Source organism: Sarcophilus harrisii, chromosome 2 (genome assembly GCF_902635505.1).
Source record: "Sarcophilus harrisii chromosome 2, mSarHar1.11, whole genome shotgun sequence".
NCBI classification, from domain to species: domain Eukaryota; kingdom Metazoa; phylum Chordata; class Mammalia; order Dasyuromorphia; family Dasyuridae; genus Sarcophilus; species Sarcophilus harrisii.
Genome location: NC_045427.1, coordinates 558,675,712 through 558,697,046, shown reverse-complemented (window position 1 = coordinate 558,697,046; position 21,335 = coordinate 558,675,712). Strand labels below are relative to the sequence as shown.

At 43.9% G+C, this 21,335-nt stretch overlaps 1 protein-coding gene across 2 annotated transcripts in view; it reads right to left on the bottom strand.

The window, feature by feature from the left end:
• Positions 1 to 9,487: 9,487 nt before the first annotated feature.
• Positions 9,488 to 21,335, bottom strand: part of SUFU (SUFU negative regulator of hedgehog signaling) — a 159,493-nt gene continuing 147,645 nt past the window's right edge. For both annotated transcript variants that reach the window (XM_031955761.1, XM_023496204.2), the window contains exons 11-12: positions 13,427 to 13,495; positions 9,488 to 10,882 (exon numbers count right to left, since the gene is read on the bottom strand). In XM_031955761.1, coding sequence (XP_031811621.1) covers positions 10,793 to 10,882; positions 13,427 to 13,495 — 159 coding nt within the window. In that variant the 3' untranslated portion in view covers positions 9,488 to 10,792. The remainder of the gene's footprint in view (positions 10,883 to 13,426; positions 13,496 to 21,335) is intronic.

The following is a 21,335-nucleotide window of genomic DNA, read 5'->3' as shown; positions in this document are numbered from 1 at the left end:
GCTGCCGCTTGGTCCGGGCCTCCCGTTTGGTCCGTTCCTCCCGGGCGGCGGGGCCCGGAACCTTGGCTCCCCACTAGGGGAAGGTTCCCCGACGAACCATTCTGCCAGAGCACTACTGATAGAGAAGCCCGGAAGGGCCATTCTGAGATCTCCGCCCACCTGAGCTTTGGTCTACCTTGTCGAACCCCCAGGGGCAAGCCACCCCGCTGCCGGCCCTCTCCGGAGCGGCCGGTCGGGGCCCGGAGCCTGATCTAGAGGAGTCCGCTGGAGCCTCCCCTGGAACGTCGCCCCTCCCTCGTGGGCGGTCGCTCGCCTCGCCTCCTTCTCGGGCCCAAGTGGGGGGAGGGGTCTCTTGCCTTCTGTCTTTCCTTCCTCCCTCCCCCCTACCCCCCCCCTCGCCTTCCCCCTCCCCCCCTCGCCTTCCCCTATCCAGGGGCAAGTTTCTCTTTTGCTGCTGCCTCTCCTCCCCTTTTCCCCCTCCCTCGGGGAACTCTCTAGCTTCCCGGCCCGCTCCGATCTCCAGCTCTCTCCTCTCCCGAAAGCAAGATGACGTCCTTTTCACCCCTCTTCCCCTCACCCCGCGTGGGAGTTTTTTCTATCTCCTCCGCACACGTGTGTGTGTGTCAGCGGGGAGAGGGGACGCGTCTCTATCTTGATGCAGACACGCTCCTATTTCTCTGGGATCCTGTGCGCTAGCCTAGGCTCCCTTCAGTCTGTACTATCTCGGATGGACCAGAAGCCTCTAGTGTGCTGGGTTGATGGGGGAGATCCATCATTAATAGCCAATAAGCATTTATTGAGTCTACTATGTGCAAGGGCTTTGTGAAGTGACGTGGATACAAAGAAAAAAGACAAGTCCTTGCCCCCAAGGAGCTTACAATCTTAACGGTGGAGGAGAGGGGAGACCAGTTCGTACAACAAATTGTAGACGGGATAAATAGGAAATGAACTAGAGGAGGAAGGCATTAGAATTAAGAGGCAGTGGGAAAGGCTTTCTGTAGATGAGGACTTGAAGCCAGCAGGAGGGAGAGCATTTTGGGCAAAAGGGACAGCTACTGAAAATCTCAGGAGCAGAGGAATGGGATGTCTTGGTCCTAGTACAAGTGGGCAGTAAGTCGGAAGTAGGGGGAGGTCTTAGGAGGACGGATGATTTTGTATTTAATCATGGAGGCGATGGGAGACAACTGAAATTTGAGTAAGGGAGTGATGTAACAGAACCTGCACTTTGGGAAAATGGTTTTGGTGACTGAATGGAAGCTTAAGAGTGGGGAAGGATTTGAGATAGACAGACTCACTAATAGGCTATTTCAATAGTCCAGATGTGAGGTGATAAGTGCCCATGCTTAAGAATGGATGGCAGCCTTGGAGGAGAGAAAAAAGGGAAGAAGTGATTTGTGAGACATTGTAAAGATGAAACCAGAACAGTTTGTATATGGGGGGTAAGGCATAATGAGTCAGGATGACGCCTAGATTTGGAGCCAGAGACATGGACAGTCAGTCATCAACCATAATAGGAAAGCTAAGGAAGGATTTAAAGGAGAAAGGTAATGATTTCATTTTTGAACTCAGTGTCAGATGTCTATTGGAGAACTATTTTGAGATGTGTGAAAGGCAGTTGGATATGTAAGATTGGAGGTAAATTGGAAGAGGTTGGGGCAGGATAGGTAGATTTGAGGATCATATAGAGATGATAATTTATAGGAGCTGAGATTACCAAGTGAAGTAGTATATTGGGAGAAAAGGGCCCAAGTACAACATCTGTACGACACCTACAGTTAGAGATCTTATTAATGAGGATCTGGCAAGAGAGAGAAAGAGATGCAAAAGAATTATTTCCTTGTATCTATGGGCTCCAGAGGCAGATAAGACCCTCTGAAGAGGTTGTTGAAGTTGCTCTACTGGGTACTTTGTTTCCATTAGTCCTTGGATTTAATTTATTGAAATTGGGGGCAGAGACTTATGCTCAGAGAATCCAGCAAATTTTCGCCACTTCTGGTCTTCCCATAATACAAGTTGCTCTTCTCTCATGAGATTACTACCTCAAACTGTCCTAAACTGACCTCCAAGCCCAATTCAAACCTCATCTTCCTTCCTTGATATTTCCCTGGCTCTGAATTACACACTGAATATATACCACTCATTTGGCCCTTATCATTTTACTGCCTTCTAACAATTATCAGCTGTGAATCCTTAACATTATAGCATTTATAGTAAAAGAGCCCTGAGATCATCTAGTACAATCCTTCCATTTTACAGATAAGAAAACTGAGACCCAAGAAAATGAAGTAATTTACCTAGGTCTGAGCTTCAGATCTACATTTTCAACTGCCTCCATACAGGAGATATCTTGTCTCAGTGTTCAAATTCACCATCTCCAAAACTGAGCTTATCTCCTCCCCCCCAACTTCTTACCCCTAAACCACTTCTGATTTCACTGTTTCTGTGTGGCATCACCTTTCATCTAGTTTATAGCTTTAGGTTTATCTTTTGATTCCTCCCACTTTTCTCATCTTTTGACTTCCATTCAGTAACCAGGACTTGATTCCATTTCTGCACCATCTCTCCCAAATTCTCTTTTTGAAGATTCCTATTGCCTGTACCGATCTTCCTGACTCCATTGTTTTGCTTTCTCCATTCAATTTCCTTCAAACTCCTGCCAGAATAAATTTTATATGTAGATCTGAGAGCCAAGAAGAAGAGTTTGAATGGGCTTAGTAGGTAATAAGGAACCACTGGTGTTTTGAGTTAGGATTGACATTTGTTTTTTTGACTCTTCGCACTTCCATTGTTCTTCCAGTAGTGGATAGGTTCTTTGGTTATGGCAGTCCATTTACTAATCTTGCCATGTCATTCCTCTGTTCAGAAACCTTCAATGGCTTCCTGACTAGCAAAAAAAAAAAAAAAAAAAAAAAAAAAAAAAAAAGTTCACATCCTAGCATTCAAGGCTTCCTAACCTGTCTTTCCAAATTTATCTTATTTCCCCCCCTTTATACATTACTCTTCAGTCCCAACTTTCTCCCAAAAAATTACCCTCTGAACTCTCGTTTCCCTCCTTTGCTCACTCTTCACTACCCTTCTTCCTCTTTTTCATTGAAATTCCTATTCTTTTTATTTTGATAATAGGTTTTTATTTTTCAAAATACATGCAAAGATAGTATTCAGCATTTACCCTTGCAAATCCTTTTGCTCCAAATTTTTCTCCCTCTCTTCCCCCAACCCTCTCCCCTAGACAAGTAATCCAATATAAGTTAAACATGTTCAATTCTTCTAAATATTTCTCTATTTATCATGCTACATAAAAAATCCAATCAAAAAGAAGAAAAAAATGAGAAAAAAGTAAACAAAAAAGGTGAAAATACTATGTTATAATTCACATTCAGTCCCCAAAGTCCTCTGTCTGGATATAGATGACTCTCTCCATTACTCACCTCATTGAAAAGAGCCGCGTCCATCATAGTTGATCATAGTTGATCATCACATAATCTTGTTACTGTGTATAATGTTCTCAGTTCTACTCACTTCACTTAGCATCAATTCATGTAACAGTCTCTCCAGGCTTTTCTGAAACCCACTCACCTTTTAAAGCTTCAAGTGCTACCTCCTTTAGGAAGCCTTCCCTAATTGCCCTCCTCATCAATAACCTTCTGCAACCTTAGCACTCTGTAATTTGGTAAGTCTAATGCACTTCCTAGTACACTTCCTAGTAGACATTACAGTTTGGTGGGGAGAATAACTACAAACTTCTTGAAGGTGAAAGTTATCAGAATCTTTTAATTTTTCCCCATTGCCCAGCAATTATCAAATGCCACAAGCATGCAATAAATGTGTTGTAAGAAGCAGAGTTAGGATTCATACTGAGATCTCCTGACTCCCAATCTAGTGCTTTCCATCATTCTTCTTCTTCAGGAAGTTTCTCTCCCCATTCCTATGCCCCAGGACTTCTCTCCAACTTCCCTGAAAACAGGGCCATCTTTTCCTCTATCTTTAGAGAATCATAGCTGAGCACAAACAAGCCCAGGCACAGCAGCCACTAAGGAAAATGTTTAAAGCAGGTTTTTCTTCCCTAACCCCAATTCCATATCTTGAGGACCCTGCAGTTAAAAGAACAATGGTACCCAGCTTTTGAGGCTGAATGGGATCTTGAAAGGTCAACTAATCCATTCTCCCATCTTTGGATAGGTCAGCACTAGTAATCAAATCCTGTTTTTGAGCCCAGCACTAAATTGCTTAAGCAAAGAATGTAGACTCTAGGGTAAAGATTAGGGGATTCTTATTGAAAGAGGCAACTCTTCCCCTCCCTTCTTGGTTACATGGCATTCAGGATTTTCCTTATCCTACCAGTAAATAGTCTTTGGTTTGGAAAGGAGAAACAAGTCTCCAGGATATAGTACCTTGAACCATTATTCCTCAAAGTTCTCTGTGTTTCAGGTGTAATCAAACAGATAAAAGGACTGAGTTTCTGTCCCTATTTTCTGGCCTCTTAAGTCTGCCATGTAATAACATCCAAGGGGGAGTCCTCTGCCTAGTTAAAAATTACATACTGATACCTATTAAAATATATAGTGTTATAAATTGAGGTAGAATGAACCTTAGAGGTCATTTAGTCCAATTTCATTTATAGAGACAACAAACTTGACCTGAGGCTAAGTACCTTGCCTACAGTCACAAAGATCACAAGGGCCAGATTGGGAAATCAGATCCAGGTTCCAAGTCCTAAAGTCCTAGGATTCCAAGTGGAACACTCTTCCCAACCCTATTCTCACCTCCATCCCTAATTTAGGATTCTGCTTTGCCTTTTGAAGGAAAAGTACCTTCTCATGAATGACTAATCAAGGACCCTGAACTCAGGCAGCCTACAAAAGAAGTCTCCTTGCCTCTTTTTCACCTCCTGTGGCTTCTTGGCAACGTGTCATAGGCCTAGATCAGGAAGGGGACTGCTTTTCTTAGGGCAGAGGAGACTACTTTCCAGTTTTCAGGGACCATCTCTCTTGTGCTCTGTCTTTACCTGTTCTTGTAGTTTCCCGAGTTTGCCCCTCTCTTTCTCCAGGGACATTTGCCCCTGTAGTAAATCATTCAGTCTCAGCCCACCCGGCTGTTCCTCTTACAGTTCAGTCCCAGCTGCTGCAGCTGCCCCAGTCCCAGCTGGACCCAGCTGACTCATTTTCCGCTCACATTCTCCTTCTGGTCAGGCCAGTTTGGCAAATCTCTCCCCATTCCCCCGCCCTACAGCTCTGGGAGGCTCTAAAGCCCCCTTGGCACCTTAAGGAATGTATGAGGTTCAGGATCCTCAGGGGAAGACATCAAAGCCAGTGGGGGCCTCAAACCTGATGAGACTAGCCTTTCCCCCACCCTGGGGTGCCTTCCCCTGAAAGACTGAAGTTGGGAGGGGGGCTGTGCTCAGGGCCAGACACCCACCTGTCCTTCCTCCCTGCTTCTTGCCAGAGACGATCTAGCTTAGCTCTGAGTCAGAACAGAGCATGCACCGCCCCCCCCCCCTTCCCTCCCATCATCCTAGCCTAAACTGTCAGCCCCATACTTGTGCCAAGAATCTGATGTGGAAGGGCAACACCGCCCACAGAGACAGGCACCCTCTCCCTCTAAACCTGCCCTGCTCTGTTGGGAGGCTGGAGATGATGCTGGGAAAGGACATGGTTTCAGGGGGTGATTCTGGAGCTCTGGGAGGCCCTAACAAGTATTAATTTTAGTTTCAATCCTGGGCCTAGTCCCTCCCCATTCCCTTCTTCCTGCTGCCTTAGGGGCTGAGGGGCCCCAGCCAGGGACCTGCCCAGCAGCTCCTGGAGCTGGGCTGCCTGCTGAGTTCATCAGTAGGTCATGGGTAGAGGGGGAGGTACAGGTCTGATTGTGGGGAAGCAACTCCCCCTCCATCCTCCCATGACATGGTCAGATCCTTGAATGGGTGACAATCAACAAAGAACTAGGGATTCTTTTGGAAGAAGTGGTTGGTTAAATCACCCAATCATTCATCATCACCTGTGCTCCAGTGACCCGGTCCTGGGGGTCTCTGCCCTCCCCAGGGTTCATCTCCCTCCCCAGGAGGATGGGTGAGGAACACTGAAATTTCTTCAGCCTTCCCCCACTCCCACTCCAAAATGAGGGCATAGCCAGAGCAAAGCAATCACCAAGACAGGGTTCCTTGGGCTGAAAAAAGGTCTCGGCTACAAAGGGGTTTAGGAATCACCTCCTTGCTTGTCCTTTCTCCTAAACTGGCTTCTGCCTGAGGGGGTAGGAACACTAGGGTAGCCAATGAGTGCCCACCAGAACCCAGGTAGGTAGCAAAGGAGGGAAGAAGCCCAGCTGAGTCAAGTGGGGAACTAGTCATAATTAGGAGTCCCTTAAGCAGATCTACCATTCTTTTTATGAGTCTTCTCCCCACCTCCCTCTTTGGGCACTTAGGGTGGGGAATATGACTTTCTGTGAAATGGCCCACTCTACTATTCCTCATGTTTTTCTCATCATTCCCTGCCCCTTGGCTTTGGATGAAGGTTTCTTCTAGGATTAAGTTTGGGCAGAGAGGTTTCCTTCCCTATTACTCTCTAGTCCTCCCCTCTCTGACCTTAGAGGAATTTATAAGCACAGAGTTGGGATCTGGACAAATAATTATTTTGTATGACACAAAAATTATCAGCTGAGTAATCCTCCCCCTACTCCTTTCCATATTCCAACAAGGCCCTGAGGGGGTCTTTTCACTACCTCTCAGGGTCATTCTCAGCTCTACTATTCCACAGCTCTGGGACACCGTGGAGCCACCTACCAGTCCCCTGGGATGTAAAAAACTCAGTTTTGGCTTGGCTTCCGTTCCACCCCTGCCCAGACAGAAAGCAGCACAGGACAAGGATAGTTCTGCAAACATGTTTAATGCACTTAGATTACACTGAGGGAGAGGGGGTGGGAAGGAAACCGTTTCAGTGAGTCACTGAAAAAATTCTTACAAAAGTCCTGGCCTGCCACAGTGCCCAGGAACCAAGTCGATCTGACAATAGAAACTACTACAAAAGATTAAAAAAGCTCCGCTTAAAGCAGCTTTCAGATTTTCGTAACAAAATGAGAAGTTGAGTTACAGTATCCTGACCCAAGGCAGGACTTAGCACTTCCCTTTGGGCACAAGGTTCTCTCAACCAGAGAGGAAGAGCCTTCTTAAAAAGCAGAAAAGGGGGACTCCTTCACAGTAGAATGTTGAGAGTTCAGCTCGCCACCAATCTTCAAAATTCAGGCCAAACACAGTCTTAGGTCTGTCTCTTTTCAAAAAGTGCTCTAGCCTTTCAGATCCCTGAGACCTCTTTCCACTCCTCTCCATCTTATTTCTTGGGCCATCTCTTTAGAAAGAGACAAGGCAAGACCAGAGTGTTCTTAAGATAGAATATGGCCATGTTTGAATTCCTAGAGACACAGAGGTGGAGGTGAGCAATTCTTTAGCCTTTAAAGGGTAGTTGCTCAGAAGTGCTAAGTGATAATGACAAGCTTTGCCCAATTTTTTCAAATTCTTCCTGTCCTGTCAGACTTGATTTATCCAATCAGAGAACCATCAGGATGAAAAGATATGGGAAGCTCCCCTTTGTCAGAGGCTACCATAGAATTTGAGACAGGAGGAGACTGTGGGAGAAGAAAATAGTCTTAAGTGGGACCACTGACAAATCCCTTGGAGCTGGGAGAGTTCAAGGTAGGAAAAAGAAGATACCAGTTCAGGGTACAAGTTCTGGAGGTTTCTGCCTGGAAGATGTCTACAAAGTCCAAGGGAAAACTGGGTCAGCAAAGAACTTGGCGATAATCCCTGTTCCACTCTTCTTGAGAATTGAACAGAAAAACTATAGAGACCATCTAACTTGTAGTTCCTTTCCACTTTGACCAACGGAATGACTAAAGCCAATGCAAAGGCAGCATGTACATACACAACCATGCATGGAAAGTACTTTGGAAAAAGGACAAGAAGCCCTTCTGGACCCAGAAGGAACAGTTCTTAGGATAGGAAGGGTTAAGATGGGTCTGTGGCCACTGACCTGCCAGACTGTCCACTGAGCTTTCTGGGCCATGTATATTCTTTCACCTTTCTACCCTGAGCTAAGCTATCCTTTATATCACTCTCTCCATTCAAAATGGATTGATTGAATTACCCAGGTCCCTGATAGTGATAGTGAAAACTCATTAATCCCAAACCTCCTCATGCATCACTTGGTTGCTTTGGGCACCAAGGGGGAGCTGTGCCTTAGACAACAAACCAGATTAGAACTAAAGGGCCGGTGGAGAGGACTGTGGGGTAGAGAGGCAATGAGCCCTGGTGGAAGGCCTGGAGTAGTGGGGGAAGGGGTGTCAGGCTGGCAGCACCTTTCTTCCCACTCCATGTGGCAGAGAAGTGGGAGTGGGAGAATTTAAAAGAGGTGGAGATGGCAGCAGAGGGATTAGGGGATGAATTGGAAGCATCTCAGGGCTAAGGCTAAAATTGTTCTTCCTGGAAAAATCCTGAGACCACCAAAGAACACTGCTAGAGTCAGAGATGGTAAGAAGGCAGTCAACTAGCTGGGGTCCATGACACCCACAACCAGCTGTAAAGGGGGACATGGGATGAAGATGGAGCCCTCAGGCAACACCCACAATTTTCATGAAAAATGCTCATGTTAAAGCACTCTTAGGCTTGAGTAGATGATGCACTTGGAAAACGCAGGGAAAGATTGGGTTTTCTTCACATCTAAGATTCATTAGTAGTCCATAAGAACATGTCTGGTTCACCATCAAAAAAGAGTTAGGTCCTAAGACTGATGTCAAGCTCTTCCCTTGAGAAGTGATCAGGGCAATCCTTTGCTTCCCTGGGCCCCAGAGGGGTTGTCATCTCTTGTGCCAGCTTTCTGGGAGCCGTGATCAATGTCTTGGCTCGTGGTATACTTTTCATGTTCTGGAGGTGTGTGTTGGATGGTGCCAAAAATGGTCCCTTAATTTCATGGCTAAAACAGCTTCAGGCTAGGGGTGGGCTTTTCCTAAAGGCGGCCTGGGGAGTCTGGAATGGGGTTGTCCTTTCAGGTGGTGGGGTGTCCTGATGGAGACGCAGGTCATGTAAAGTTGAGCGGTCAGGTACTTGGCGAGACAGAAAAGGATTTGTGATCGAAGAGATAAAGGGAAGGAGGGAATAGAGATAGAGGGGGAAAGAAGCCAGAGATGCAGGAAGATAGAGGTCAGGAGAAGACAAAAATATGCTAGTGGGAGAATGGCCAGAAATGCAAAGGGAGAAGCCAGAGATTCAGGCGGAGAAGGACAGAAGTGCAAGGAAAAGAGATACATAATAAAGCAGAGCATGTTAGTGGGAAAGAAGCCAGAAATATAGTTGAAGAGGCCAGAGATACAGGGACAAAGGAAAGAAGACAAAGTCTAGAGGGAGAGATGAGAGGAGAAGGAAAAAATAAAGGAAATAAACGAATTTAGGAAGAAAGGAGAGGAGGTGGAATGTGCTGTTTGTTGCAAAATGATAACAAGACAGATGTTGGAAGTTTATTTTTCAGCTTTTAATAAACTAGAAATTCCTAGAGCCTGGAGCTGTGGGGGCCTGAGGGAAGATGAGATCAGAAAGAATGGAGAAGAGAGAATGGGGACCTAAAAGGTCACACAAACCCTGAGCTAGCTGGAGGTGGGGGAGGTGCCTAAAGGGGCCAAGACACTCCTTTTCCTAGGCTGGCCCTGGGGTCGGAGTGAGAAGCCCACTGAGAAGGCAAGGCTGATATCTTCTCCAAGTTTCCAAGAGTCTGGGCAGTGCTGGCTGCAGTCCTCACGCCTCACAGGCGCCGGTTTCAGGCCAAGGGGCTCCCCGAGGCTTCTAGAGCCCAACCCACCTGGCAAAGAACACAGCCTTTCCTAGTAAGGGTTGGGCCAGGGCCTAGTATCTCGTTAAGAGGGTCTCAGGTCTCCTGAGATGTAGCTTCAGCCCATCCTACCTAGATGCCTCCTGCTTCTGAACACCTTTCCAATGGAGCCAAAATGGCTTATGAGCTGCTGAAGAAAAGTTCCTCGGTCCAAAAGGCCCTACAAAAGCTATTCGTTGGCAGGCAAACCACTAAGCACCTTCTAGTGACTTGGCTGGGGGGGATGTGGGGGGATGTGGGAAGGAGAAAGGGTAGGTATTGCCCTTTTCCAAGAGAAGAAAATTCAACTTGAAAATCAGTTCCATTTAAAATAAAAACAGAACCAATATGCACGACAGCTTCTAGACACCTTTGTGGAGCAATTAAATACCATATGGTTTCTAAAAAATAAAATACAAAAAAACAAAACAAAAAACCCAAACATACTCGGAGGAATTGTTCTGTAGCCAGGAGGAATTTGACTAACAAAAGGTTTCCAGAGTCAGGAGGAGCCAGCACATTTAATCCATGGATCTAGGGCTCTTCCCCAGACCTGCAGGAAGTGGGCAAGCATAGAGGAGTGAGGTCAGAGCTTGTGGGAAAGTCAGGGGTCCTAGAGCCATATCCCCAAACCAGAACTAGAGGTGGAATGACGGCATCATTAGCCACTCATTTAGTCTGAAGGGACCTGAGCTGGGTTGCAACAAGGTCTCATTCACTCCTAATGGGCCTGGAGTGGCCTGGCCCCCAGATAAGAGGTGAAGTGGAGGGGAACCGGGGCCAGGCCCTGTGTACACACCCCATTGTGGGCTGCAGTGGCTGTGCAGTAATCCTCTCTCTTTTCCTTTTATTTGCAGGAATCGTTTTTACTGCAATCATTACACTGTGGAGTCACTGGGGAGCTAGGCCGGGCTCTCATGGTCATCTGAAGGAAGGGGCCAAATTCAGGGCTAGTGCAGCGGGCTGTCAAACACTACGTCCGGCAAAATGGAGACTTTCAGTTTCTTTTCTGGCCAGCTGTATTCCTTGGGAAGTTTGAACTGTGAATAAGAGAAAGACAAAAAATACATACTTAGCAGAGCTTAAAAGGGAATCTTTCTGGGGTCCAAGTAAGAACAAACCAGCAGAACCAACTCAGCCTTCATCTCATGCTATCCCACCCTCACCCCCCAGGAACAGAAATGAGGAAAGAAGAGCCACCTGGAAAAATGACTTCAACTTCAAATGCCAGAACCAAAGCAGGGGGTGGGGGGGGGGGGGGGGGGTTGGAGTGGAGCGAAGGGACATTTCTCCTCTGCTCGACGCAAACACTGCATGAAGAATGGTGATACCTGTGTTCTCATCAATTCTGGTTCCATTGTATTACTGCCTGTCTCTGAATCTGAGTTTTCTCATGTGCAAAATGGGGTATTTTGGGTATTCCAATGGGTAACCCAGCCTCCAACCTCAAGCACTAAGGAGAATTCTCATTCTAATATGTCAAAATTCTAGGATTTTCAAGACCATTCCTTTTCTGTGTTCTGATATCATTAACCAGAGCTGGTTACAAAGTATCCAAATGTTAAGAGTCTTGGCCTTTCTGGCTCTAATAGTTTTTGCAAATATAGAAAGGAAGTTCTTGTTGCAGATATCTGCATCTGCTTTTGTTACAGATGATTGAAAAAAATTCTCCAAAGAAGAAAAGTCCTAGCTGGTCGCCTGCCTTTCCTTCCCATGGAGGTCATGGAGACAATGTTTAAGGTCCCAAGAGTTTAGCTGTGCTTCTGAAGGAAAAGGCCTCCCCCTTCCCCCCTTCCAAGTTATCAAGTGGAAATTGTTTTCTGGGCAATAACAATCTTTTGGAACTTAAAGGATGGGTCATCTCCTCTAAATAGGGGTTTCCCCCAAACAGGGCATAATGGGATTTTCAGGAAATTTCCAAGTAATACCACAGACTGGCCCTATGTATATATTACTTTCCTCAAGGAACTTCAAGCTAAGTGACTGCGTGGAATATAGAAAACAGGCAAGGGCTGGTAGAGGGTCAGCTTGCCATTTTGGGGTTGCAAGATATGAGTATGAAGCCTCTTACTCATTCCTGCCTCTTAATTAGATTAAGGAGACCCCATGTCACTGATGAATGTGGGAGAGTATGGAAGGGAAGGTGAGAGAGGAGGCAGGGTATAGGGGAACACTGGGCAGGAAAGCAAAACCAAAAAGGATGATTTTTTGGTAATCTACTTTCCTGAGCTCCTCCCAGAGTCCCCTTTCTTCTCTTCATATCATTACATTCTCCTTTCCCAAACACCCAGTACCTAACCTCAAAGCTAAAGTTTGGCCTGGTGCCACTGTTTAAGTCCAGAAATGTTTCTGGCAGCTGTCTTTGGTCTCTGAATGGACAGCCCTGGAGCACAGGCCCATGCTAAGTCCCTAGGATGCTGACCTAGTGTATGGGTAAAAGAAAGAATAGATTCACTTGAAGTGAGGGCATCTCTGGGGCAGAGGGAAGTCACTATTGTATTATCTGTAAAGCAGTACCCTTGGGGATTTTCCAATGACCTAAAACAAGGATTAAAAATCCTGAAGTGGAGAACCATGTTACCTCCACTGCCTGGGAGAATCCCAACAACTTTTAACAGACAGAACTATTGTAGTAAAAAGGTGCCTGACAGGCTGTGCTTGGGCCCCAGACCTGGGAAAGGAAACTGGCAGATACTCTGCCTTGCCTGGCCCTAGAGCCCAGGCTGGGACCTGAGCCCCTCAAAGAAAGGTAACTGAAGGAGTTCTGCTTCCTAAAGATCCCAGTTAGGAAGGGCTAAATTAGGAATAATTCTGCCTAAATGCTGGAGGAAGAGAGAGAGGCAGTATTCTCAGGGCATGTTGTTCCTGCTCTCTGATGTGATGTTAACCTGGGCATCAAAGCAATCGAAGAAGCAAATCCCTCAGAGGTGTTTTTCAGTAGGAGGGGAGAGACTAGAGGGAGGGAGGGTGGGAAGGGACTTTCCAAGATGAGGTAAATCTCTCCAAATGAGAACACGAAAAAAGCTGAAGAAAAAAAAAAAGATTATGGGCTCTTCTGTTTTAATAAGTGTACAAGCTCTGGCCCCCAACCTAGGCCTCTTCTCAGGGTTCTGGGGACAAGGGTTGGTAGAGGTCAAAAATATGGGGAGAGTTCACGGAAGAAGGGAGGCAATAGTCAAATTAACTAATAGGTGGTTATTCTGACAGAAAAAGTGAGAATCCCCTAGCAGCCCACTAGTATGTTTCCAAATGGAATACTATCTGGCAACAAACACGTGCTTTCTGTTCACAATCAGCCAGTTAACAGCAGGGGCTGGAAGAGAGTGAGCAGTAGCATGAAAGGCTGGTCTGGCTTTTCAGTGGGGGCTGGTAACTTAGACAATTTGCAGGCATCTTTACCGTGCCCTGGGGCTGACTGATGGGGGGTGGGGTGGCTGAGGGGTAGGAGTGGGGGATGGGAAAATCAGGGGAAAAATGAAGCCATTTAACTAAGAATTCTGCCCTATCCCCTCACCCCCACCCCCCCCACCCCCCAATCCCAATGACTGGATAAAGCTTTCATAGACTGATACAAATAGGCTTACTTCCTCTGGAGAAGTCAAATCTTCTAAGTCTTCCAGCATTCTTTCTACAAATTCTTCAGTCAACAGAATCTGGAAACAGATACAGGAGAGTTTTATGTTTTTATACTCAGGACTTTAAGTATTGTCTGCAACAGACTTTTACCCACAGAGAAGATTTGGGTCCAATTTTTGTTGGTTGAAGGCCTCTCATTTCTAGTTCCCCTTTCCCTTTGTAAGGCCGGCCTATGCTCTCTCCCCCCACCCCTTTCTTAAGAGTCAGTCATCTTTCCAAATGTGCTAATGGGGTGGAGAGGGTTGGGGTGTGGGAGAAGCAGTGAGACTGAAAGAAGACTATCCAGGGGAATAATGGCAATGAAAGAAGGGAGACCTAGCAGAAGTAGGAGTTGACATAAGTCTGGTTTTCCAGTCACTGGCCAATATTTGCTAGTGCTAGTTCTGGGATGTAAGTTGAAATATGGGGAAAGAAAAATATTTTTGCTCTTTGATGCAGTGATAGTGAAAAAAGATCCATAAGCTCCTTCCTTCTCTAGCAAGGAGGATCTCCCTACTCCCCTGACCTCAGTGCACCAGGATCCCATTTTCCTAGACAAAGAAAGAGTGGTTTAGCAGAGTTAGAATGAGAGCTTGTTGGGAATCCTGTAAAAGAAGTCTTAGTTTTTGATCTGGGCTGGGTCAGGTACCATTTCAGCTATCTTCTATTCCTGCAATTCTGATTTATATATATATGGTGTTCTCTAAGGTTCCTTCTAGTTGCAAATTTTAGGTTCGTTGCCCAGCATTCTATACATGCCAAGTGGATTGACTTCTACTAGTTATGTGGACCATCAATATCCAGGTTCTCTGGTATTCCCTCATCTATCACATCTAATCAGTCATCAGATCCTGTCTTTTCCCATTAAAACATCTCTCGTACAAGTACCACAGCCCAATTCCCTTTTATCTCTGTTCCCTTTGCTACCACCTTAGTGTCCAAAGCTGAATTACCTCTTTCCTGGACTACTGATTGCATTAGCCTCCTTGCTGTTTTTCTTGATTTCACTGTCTTTAGTTCATTCTCCAAAAACTACTGGATAAATTTTTCTATAGTATTTCTCTGAATCTCCTTTTGTAGTAGGGAAAAAACAGGAAATTGAGGGATGCCCATCAACTGGGGAATGGCTAAACAAGTTGTGGTATAAATTTGTTTTTTTTCCTCTGAGGCAATTGGGATTAAGTGACTTGCCCAGGATCACACAGCTAGGAAGTGTTAGGTGTCTGGGACCAGATCTGAACTCAGGTCCTCCTGACTTCAAGGCTGATCCTCTATCCACTGCTCCACCTAGCTGCCCCATGTGATATGTAGTTGTAATGGAATACTAATGTGCTTTAAGAAATGACAAGCAGGATTGATTTCAGAAAAACCTGAAAAGATTTATTACAAACTGATGCAAAGGGAAGGGAAGAGAACCAGGAGAAAACTACACATAACAGCAATTGTAAATGACTTAGCTATTCTCAGCAATATAATAATCCAAGGTAATTCCAAAGGACTTATGATGAAAAAAAATACTATCTACCCCCAGAGAAAGAAGTGATGGGAGTCTGAATGCAGATTGAAGCATACTATTTTTCTCCAGTTTTTTTTTTTTTGAGGGGGGTGTCTCTGTCTTCTTCACAATATGGGAATGTTTTGCATGATTATATATGTATAACGTATATTAAACTTCTTACCATGTCAGGGAAGGGGGGGAAGGAGAGAATTTGGAATTCAAAATTAAAAAAAAAGAATGTTAAAAATTATTTTTATACATAATTGGGAAAAATAAAATATTCAAAAATTAAGTGTCTGATCACATCAGTTAAGTTCTGATCACATTAAATCCTAAATGATGCACTACTTTCTACCATTATTAAGTCTACTTTTATCTCCTATCCCTTCCCAAAGAACACACTATTCTAGCTAGGCAAAAGTTTCTTGTACATGGACATGCCATGCTTATTTCCCATCACCATGAATGCATTTATGCTATTCCCTCAAACTTGCACTTAAGTTCTGCCTTAAATGCTGCCTTCTCCAGGAAGTATCCTCTGATTACTTCAGCCCTCACTAACCTCTCTTTCTTCTCTGACTTCCTACACTAATTATGGCCCAGATCACAGAATCTAGCAATGAAGCACATATATTACACACTATAGATATGTTCACTTGTATTAGTTCCTTTTAATTATGTTTAGTTATGTTCACTAAATGTGAAACTCCTTAAGGGGAAGAGAAGCAGCATGATAATGTTCTATTCTGCTGGCTTAGTCCTGCTGGTTTCTTCATAGACTGGTACGTAGGAGCTTTTTGATAGGGCTGAAAGGGCTTTAGAGGGAGAAGAATTTTTTAAAAATTATTTTTGAAATACAGACTTCTACATCTTCAGTATGAAAGTGTAAGAAAATGCAAAGAGTACTAGAGTGGGATGACTGAGTGTCCTTCATTATAGGAGAAACAGGGTAGATTATAGTCGTAGGTGAGAAGATAATGAAACAAGTAGGTCTCTTCTGCCAGTGATTAAGAGAATAGATTGAGCCAGAGTTGGATAGCAAATATGAATCTTTACAACAAAGGAATAGAGGGGGAAAAGAGAAAGTTGGAAGGATAAGGTGGATGAGTCATTCAGACTTCAAGATGTGAGGACAGTGTATCAAGATATGCTCATGATAACACAGCACAGGAGGTAAAGGGCACATCCTAAAAGGAAGTCCTGGCAGATGGGATGGAAGAACCTAAGATTCCAGAAGATTCTAAGATATCCAGATTTTACCTTTATGAACATACAATAATGGAGAGGAAGGAGAAAATGGGAAGGAAGGATTGTGGAAAGGAGGAGGTCTCTGGGTCCCAAAAGAAGAGGAAAGCAGAAGAAATTCGCCGAGAAGACACAAGATTATAGAAACTAAGTATTTCCATCATATCATCAGAGGGAAATGCTGACCTTCTATAGGGACTGATATGTACCAGGAATGCCAAGGAGACAACTCTGACAAAAACTCCATTTAAGCCATCCTCTCGAGAGATTTCTTGGATAATCATTCCTTTTTTTCTCTAGGCCCTACTTCGTTTCAGCCTGAAACTATTCTCACAAGGGTTTAAATTTAGTAATATGTGGAGGTCCCAAACTAAACCTAACCTTTCCTAGGCACACAAGGCTCTTGGTCAGTCTCACGTGAGCTCTTGCTGTATTACAGCTTCCTCATGCTTTCTAAACATTCCATTTCTGTAAAAACCCCTCATTTTTTCACAGTTCCACCCCAGCCCTCAACATCACCAGAACAAGTGGGTGGCACAAAGGTCACATTCACATTCTTATACTTCTAGTTCTGTCTTCTCAGACAAATGCTGGCATATGCAATAATGTGCCTAAATCCCAATTAGGTGTAATTACTTCTGCTCAGTCAGACTAGGGTTATTCCCTATTCACATATGATTTCTGAAGAGAAGGACCTAGGTCAGAGTTTCCTGGAATAGCACTGCACTGGAATATTAAGGACAGAGAAAGAGGGTAATATGACTTATCATGTAGTCAGGGAGACCGGTAAGAAGTCAAATGAGAAAAACATTTCCAGTTTCCTTAACCACCCTGCAGGTCATTCTTAGCTATGCTGAAAGCTAGTAAACTGCCATATGAACTCATTGGTACAAAGCAGGTTTGGTTTATGTATATTCATGTGCGGGGTACTTGGTTGGAGGAAATAAAGCTATGATCTTGTTTTTAGAAAGGAAACCAACAATCTCAGGATGATTTTGGTTGTGATTTATATACTAAGGCTAGGGGAAATGAGGGGAAAACCTCCTATTAAATTTTTCTAGTGTTTTTACCTTTGCTCTCTCTTTTTGTTGTCACAGTGCTAATAACTGCAGATACTTGAAGACTACACATTACTTTAAAATTGCAATTAAATTTTTAAAAAAAGTACATGAGATATTCATATTAAGGGTGACATTCCCAGCAAAGAAACATGATAGATTGTCATTGCTCTAGGCACCTTATTTAATTTCCTTTGGGAGTTAAACCTTAGAAGCTCAGATTGAACAAATAGGCCCTGTTCTTTGTATATTTCAGAACTCAGTCTGGAAAATGTTAACAGATCTTATCAACAGGACACTGAAGATAGATAGCAATGATGGAGTAGCTTAGGTGCTCTCCAAAGAGTAACAGACCAACTGTTGTGATGCAACTGTGGGAAAAGTTATGTGCAGTCCTGGAGCCAAATGAGACCATTATTAGTGTGTTACATTTAGAACTGACAATGTCTTTACTGGAGATTGCCTTACTCTTTCATGAAGTTGGACTGTGTCTGAGAAAGGATGATGACTTCGCCTTGGTCACCCTTTTCATGTCTGGGAGAAGGTAGCAAGGCAATGTATTCAAAGTCAAATGGTCAGGATGCTCTTTTATCTATTAGTCTAGGAAGTGCTCTAATTGTATAGTGCCCCTATGATGTTTGAGCTATTCTTCCCTTCCCCCCGCCCCCCAAAGGGAAGACACATAAACTTATGATGATTGGAGAGCAGGGAGGAAACAGCTCTAAACTTGAATTTCCTATATTCCCCCCTCCCCCTCTTCTGTCCCTAGTGTTTCTGATATGTAGTTGAGCAGAAGGTTAAAAACCCAAACCATACATTGGTTTCCTAGAAGGAAATAGCAGATGCTGAAGGCTGGATCTACTGATCCAACAACTTGGTGTATAATTAAGGAATAAGTGGGGTATTCTGCCTTTATAGTGTTGATGACTGTTATCCATTCTGAACCTTGGGTATTGAAGCTCATATGTTCAAAGGAAAGATCAAAAAACCAAAGTTATCCTGACAAAAATTCCTGGTCAGAAAAAGCAAGACTTATGGTCTTTCTCTAGAACAGGGTCCTCAAACTACGCCCGTGGGTCAGATGTGGCAGCTGAGGACGATTATCCCCGTCACCCAGAGCTATGAAGTTTCTTTATTTAAAGGCCCACAAAACAAAGTTTTTGTTTTTACCATAGTCTGGCTCTTCAACAGTCTGAGGGACAGTGAACTGGCCCCTATTTAAAAAGTTTGAGAACCCCTGCTCTAGAGCAAAGGTATCAAACACTGGCTGAAGGTGTGACATTAAACCAGATGAAAATGTTAACTGGGAAATTTTAACAAAAACAAACAAACACAATAGAACAAAGTAAATATTAATATGTAGTTTTCAAAGGTAAGATGATTATGTGCCATGCAGAGATCTTTATGTATGTAGAAAGTAGCTCCCCTTTCTATTTGAGTTTGATACTACTATTCTAGAGTAGGGACTTAAACTTTGCCCACTCTTGACTTTTTTTCATCTGAGAAATCAGGGTATGTAAGTACATAAAATAAATATACAAAGCAAACATTTACTGATAATAAACTAAAATTTTCTGATCCCTACATTCAGTTATGCAACTTCATGTGGGGTTATGAGCCACACTAAAAAGCTGAGCTCTAGAGGGTAGTTTTAGGGCAGCTGAAGGGGTGAATCAATTGTAGTTTCATCAACTTTTAAATAGTTCAGCTGTGGTAGAGGAAAGGTAGGAAAAGATTTTGTAGTTCTCAAACAGATTCAAGCCATAGACAAGGCTTCAATTCCTGGCTCTGGCCTTGTCCTATTAGGCCAGAGGATGACATCAGCACAAATCACATGATTGGTGGCAAACTAGTTGGCTGGGAGAATAAAAGGCACCCTGCACACTCCCCATCCCTGGGAAGTTCTAGAAATGAACCAGAAAAGAAGCCACATATCTTTCATCAGTGCCTACCCTGGGCAAGCCTGACTGTGCCGGGGATCCTAGCGAGGCTGCAGGAGGGAGCACAGCTGCTGCTGATTTGACACCAATTCAAACATTTGTGGTCAATAATATTTTTGAGTCTGCAAACAGTGCTTGACAATGCCCACTCCTTCCCTCCTGTTAGACAATCCACACTTTGTCCAGGGCCTTGTTTGCTCTAAATGTTGACATGTTCTTGTTTCCCAACAAGTTTGGCTCTTTCCCTCCTCTCCCCCTTATTTTAGGAAAGGAAATGTGCTTTTTTCACTCTTCCCAGAGTCTGCCAAGGGATTGCTTTGGTACATGCAACCATAGATATGGGGAATCATTTAGTTTGCAATACTGCAAAAGCTCCCCAAAACTCAAAACTGGAGCACTCCCTATTCTTTTTCACCAGACTTAGCCCAGGATCTTGCAAGAAGGTAGCCTAGTGGGTTTCAAGTTTCATTTCCTGTTCTCAGTAGGTGGTAGAAAGTTCACTGCAGTGGCCATCAAGCTTCAAGTAGTCTGGGCTGCCTTTGCTATTAAAAAAAAATAAGATATCAACAACTGTCTAAAAAGGAGTCCAGTCTCCCCCACTCCTCTAGAAGTAGAAGCTAAAGCTCAGATGTCCTTGTTACCACAGATCTATAAGACAGTCTATTGCTAGGAGAAGAATTTCATGTACTTTTCTTCTCAATCCATAGTGGGGAATACTCAAAGGTTTCCAAAAGATCTGTACGTGTACTATACCTAATCTTCCAAGAGCCAGATCACTGACTAGTGGCTTGTGACTTAGATCAGGGACTTTTTCAAAGTTTACCTTTTGAACCTGTAATTCAGAGGAATAGCTGGGAACCAAACCCAGACATCTGATTCTCCAATGTGGCCCAATACAGCAGAGTACATTTCTGTAGACATAGCAGCATCCAATTTCTAACCTTTTCCATGTGACGACTTCCGAGTCAATGTCTGGTGGGAAATGTTTAAGGGGGGACACTCATGCAAGCTGCTGAGCATTTTATGACTGAAAAAGTTTCACAGAATCTTTAAATGCTAGAGAAAATATTATGTATGAAGGTATGAACCTGATTTGACCTTCTGAGCCAAGAGTTTCCCTACTTTAAATACTGATTCCCTAATAGTCTCCTCTTTGGGCTAGGTTCTTATAACAAAGACTAAGAGGGCAATAGACAAACTTGAGGAAGGTTTGTCAATCACTGGGATAGGGGGTGGAGAGTGACACTCTTAAGAGTTTACAACAAAGACAACTCTGAGATATCACTACACACCTGTTAGATTGTCTAGAATGACAGAGAAAGGTAACGGAGAATGTTGGAGGGGATGTGGGAAAACAGGGACACTAATACATTGTTGGTGGAATTGTGAATACATCCAGCCATTCTGGAGAGCAATTTGGAACTATGCTCAAAAAGTTATCAAACTGTGCATACTCTTTGATCCAGCAGTGTTTACTACTGGGCTTATATCCCAAAGAGATCTTAAAGAAGGGAAAGGGACCTGTGCGTGCCAAAATGTTTGTGGCAGCCCTGTTTGTAGTGGCCAGAAGCTGGAAAATGAATGGATGCCCATCAATTAGAGAATGGTTGGGTAAACTGTGGTATATGAATGTTATGGAATATTATTGTTTTGTAAGAAATGACCAGCAGGATGAATACAGAGAATATTGGCAAGACTTACATGAACTGATGCTGAGTGAAGTGAGCAGAACCAGGAGATCATTATATACTTCAACAAGGATACTGTTATGAGGATGTATTCTGACAGAAGTGGATTTCTTCGACAAAGAGAAGATCTAACTCAGTTTCAATTGATCAAGGATGGACAAAAGCAGCTACACCCAAAGAAAGAACACTGCATTTTTGTTTTTCTTTCAGGTTATTTTTTTACCTTCTGAATCCAATTCTTCCTGTGCAACAAGAGAACTGTTCGGTTCTGCACACATATATTGTATCTAGGCTATATGGTGACATATTCAACATGTATAGGACTGCTTGCCATCTGGGGGAGGGGGTGAAGGGAGGGAGGAGAAAAGTCAGAACAGAAGTAAGTGCAAGGGATAATGTTGTAAAAAAATTACCCAGGCATGAGTTCTGTCAATAAAGAGTTATAATTA